General features: G+C 38.0%; 1 protein-coding gene across 1 annotated transcript in view; it reads left to right on the forward strand.

Moving 5' to 3' along the window:
• The window catches only part of LOC111140445 (olfactory receptor 10A6-like), a 1348-nt gene extending 613 nt beyond the window's left edge, over positions 1 to 735 (forward strand). The window contains 2 exon segments of the mRNA XM_022492698.1: positions 11 to 104; positions 106 to 735. Of these exon segments, the coding sequence (XP_022348406.1) occupies positions 11 to 104; positions 106 to 735 (724 nt within the window).
• The last annotated feature ends 2947 nt before the right edge of the window (positions 736 to 3682 follow it).

Raw genomic sequence — 3682 nt, forward strand, 5'->3', positions numbered from 1 at the left:
TGAGTTTCAGTGCAGTCATTATGCCTGAAATGCTGGTGGTCCTCTCCACTGAGAAAACGTCGATTTCATTTATAAGCTGTTTTGCACAGATGTATTTCATTCTTTTTTTTTGGTGGCACTGAATGTTTTCTCCTGGGGGCGATGGCTTATGACCGATTTGCTGCAATCTGTCATCCTCTGAACTACCCAATGATTATGAACAAAAGGGTTTTCATGAAACTACTTATAATGTCATGGGCCTTAGGTTTCATGTTAGGTACTGTGCAGGCATCATGGGTTTTCAGTTTTCCCTTCTGTGGCCCCAATGAAATCAATCATATCTCTTGTGAAACCCCAGCAGTGCTAGAACTTGCATGTGCAGATACCTTTCTGTTTGAAATCTATGCATTCACTGGCACCATTTTGATTGTCATGGTTCCTTTTGTGTTGATTCTCTTGTCTTACATTCGGATTCTCTTTGCCATCCTGAAGATGCCATCAGCCACTGGGAGGCAAAAGGCCTTTTCCACCTGTGCCTCCCACCTCACGTCTGTGACCCTCTTCTATGGCACGGCCAATATGACTTATTTACAACCGAAATCTGGCTACTCCCCAGAAACCAAGAAGCTGATGTCATTGTCTTACTCACTTCTTACACCTCTGCTGAATCCACTGATCTACAGTTTGAGAAACAGTGAGATGAAAAAAGCTTTGATGAAACTGTGGCGCAGAAAAGTGGATTCACACCCATTCTGATTGTGCCGAGAAGCCATGTAACATTTAGTCACTGGCTGAACTCTACTTAAATTTATTAAATGGCTAAACATTCTGCATTCCTTGGTATGATCATGCTTCATTTATTATTTTTCCAAGGTCAATAATATATTAGGGATCCATATTTTTGATAGTGTACTGTTGTCATTCCTTTTTTATATAATACACAGCAGTTAATCTGTTCCTCTACTATAATCACCTAGGTCATTACGGGATTGTCATTATAAAGACAAAACTTCAATAAACACCTAGTTCCATACATTGATAACTACTGATGTTTTATTTCTGATAATCTGATATCAATGTGGGTCTGATGGAAGGAAAGGCATGTGAGCTCACAAGTTTTAGTAGCTATGGCAGAACTGCTTTTCAAAGTCATTGTTACTTTTCAGGGTGACCTGAATGCACTAACTCTGCTGCACTAATGGGGTAGAGCTTCAAGACACCAGTATGTAGATGAGACTTTTTTTTCTGGAGTGGAAATCTATTCCGTGAATGAGTAGGGAAAATAGGTATTCTGAGGAGACCAAACTGGTTCTACTTCATGGATTCACACAGATTATTATTCAAAACAGGAGTTCTCTTGGTTTATTTCCAGATTTTCACCCAACGATGGTGAGCAAAGAACTACATGAGAACTTTCCTGAAGTCTCACTTCATACTACTAGTTATCTCTTTTCACTTTATAGACCACTGTTTTTAGAGACTTTTGTTAAACTTCCCTCTGTAGGCCCAATGTGCCCCCGGACACTTTGTTTATAAACATTGGATGATTCCTTTTTCTTATTGTGGGAAACCAAGTGATTATGAGCTATTTATGCATATTTTCTGTGGTCCTGAGTCACATCACTAACTGTGTGATATTCCCTGGAATAATTTCTCATCTTGCAACATTTAGAACATTTAATGGTTGCTTGCCCTTTTATTGTCGGTATTCATAGATGGAGGGAGCCCTTTATTGAATCTATATCACAAGAGCTCCTATTGCCCTTAGTTTCTCTTCCAGGGATAGTAATAAAGGGGGAAAACACTATTCCTATTATCATTCAGCTGTAGGAAAAACAATTTTTAGTTAATACTGCCTCTGTCAAAAATGAGAAGTAGAGATGTAAAACTGATTGGATTTTCACAAAAAGAAATTTTGGTATCAAATGGCCAAAAACAGTTTGAATAATATTTAAATGAGGGGTAATCTTCTTTACAGTAGGGCACTAAACAGACACTTGGAAATCCTTTCATTAGTGTTTGTCCAGAATTTCCTACTCATAGTCCTTAGGGGTATCAACTAAATAAGGCCATCCAGGAGGAAAAAAAAAATTCCTGGAAGTCTAAATCCCAAGCCAAATTCAGTTTCTCTTTTTTTCAGGTTTTTATTTAAATTCTAGCTAGCTAACACACAGTGTAATTAGCTTCAGGTATACAATATAGTGATTCATCACTTACAATACCCAGCACCCAATAGGATAAGTGCCCTCCTTAATCCTCATCACCTATTTCATCCATCCCCCCACCCATCTCCCCTGTGTTGTCTATCAATTTGTTCTCTATAGTTAAGAGTCTGTTACCTGGTTTTCCTCTCTCTTTACCCCCGCCCCTCAATCATTTGTTTTTATTAACTTCCACATGTGACTGAAATCATATGGTTTTTGTCTTTCTCTGTCTTATTTTGCTTCTCATAATATTCTCTAGCTCCATCCATGTCATTGCAGATGGCAGCTGTTTTTTTTTTTAAGATTTTATTTATTTATTTGAAAGACAGAGATCACAAGTAGGCAGAGAAGCAGGCAGAGAGAGAGGGGGAAGCAGGCTCCCCACTGAGCAGAGAGTCCGATGCGGGGCTTGATCTCAGGACCCTGGGATCATGACCTGAGCCGAAGGCAGAGGCTTTAACCCACTGAGCTACCCAGGCGCCCCTGTTGTTCTTTTTGATAGCTGAGCAATATTCCATCACATAAATATAATACATCTTCTTTATGCATTCATCAGTTGATGGACATCTGGGCTCTTTCCATAATTTGGCTATGGCTGATAATGCTGCTACAAACATGCATGTGCCCCTTTGAATCAGTATTCTTGTATCATTTGGGTAAATACCTAGTAGTGCAATTGCTGGATTGTAAGGTAGTTCCATTTTTAACTTTTTGAAGAAACTTCATACTGTTTTTCAGAGTGGCTATTCCAGAATGCATTCCCACCAAGAGCTTAAGAGGATTCCCCTTTCCACACTTCCTCACCAACCGCTATTTTTTCTTGTGGTGTAAATTTTAGCCATTCTGACTGGTGTGAAGTGATATCTCATTGTAGTTTTGATTTGCATTTCTCTGACTATAAGTGATGTTGAGCATCTTCTCATGTATCTGATGGCCATCTGGATGTCTTCTTTGGAAAAATATCTGTTCATGTCCTCTGCCCATTTTTTTTTTAACTGATTAGTATGTTTTTTGTTTTTTGTTTTTTTTTTGGTGTTGAGTTATATAAATTATTTCTCTATTTTTGATACTAACACCTTCATTAGATATGTCATTTTCAAATATCTTCTCCCTTTCAGTAGGTTGTCTTTTTGTTGATTGTTTCCTTTGTTTTGCAGAAGCTTCTTATTTTGATATAGTCCCAACAGTTCATTTTCGCTTTTGTTTCCCTTGCCTCAGGAGACATATCTAGTTAGAAGTTGCTATAGCCAATGTCAAAGAGGTTATTACTGTTTATATCCTCCTCTTGGATTTCAGTGTTTTTTGTTTTTTTGTTTTTGTTTTGTTTTGTCTTGTTTTTGGTCTCACATAAGTTTTTTTTTTTTTTTAATTTTATTTTTTATAATCATATAATATATTTTTATCCCCAGGGGTACAGGTCTGTGAATCGCCAGGTTTACACACTTCACAGCACTCACCATAGCACATACCCTCCCCAATATCCATAACACCACCCCCCC

The sequence above is a fragment of the Enhydra lutris genome, unplaced genomic scaffold (genome assembly GCF_002288905.1).
Source record: "Enhydra lutris kenyoni isolate GAN:26980312 unplaced genomic scaffold, ASM228890v2 scaffoldscaffold1299, whole genome shotgun sequence".
In the NCBI taxonomy this organism is placed as follows: Eukaryota; Metazoa; Chordata; class Mammalia; order Carnivora; family Mustelidae; genus Enhydra; species Enhydra lutris.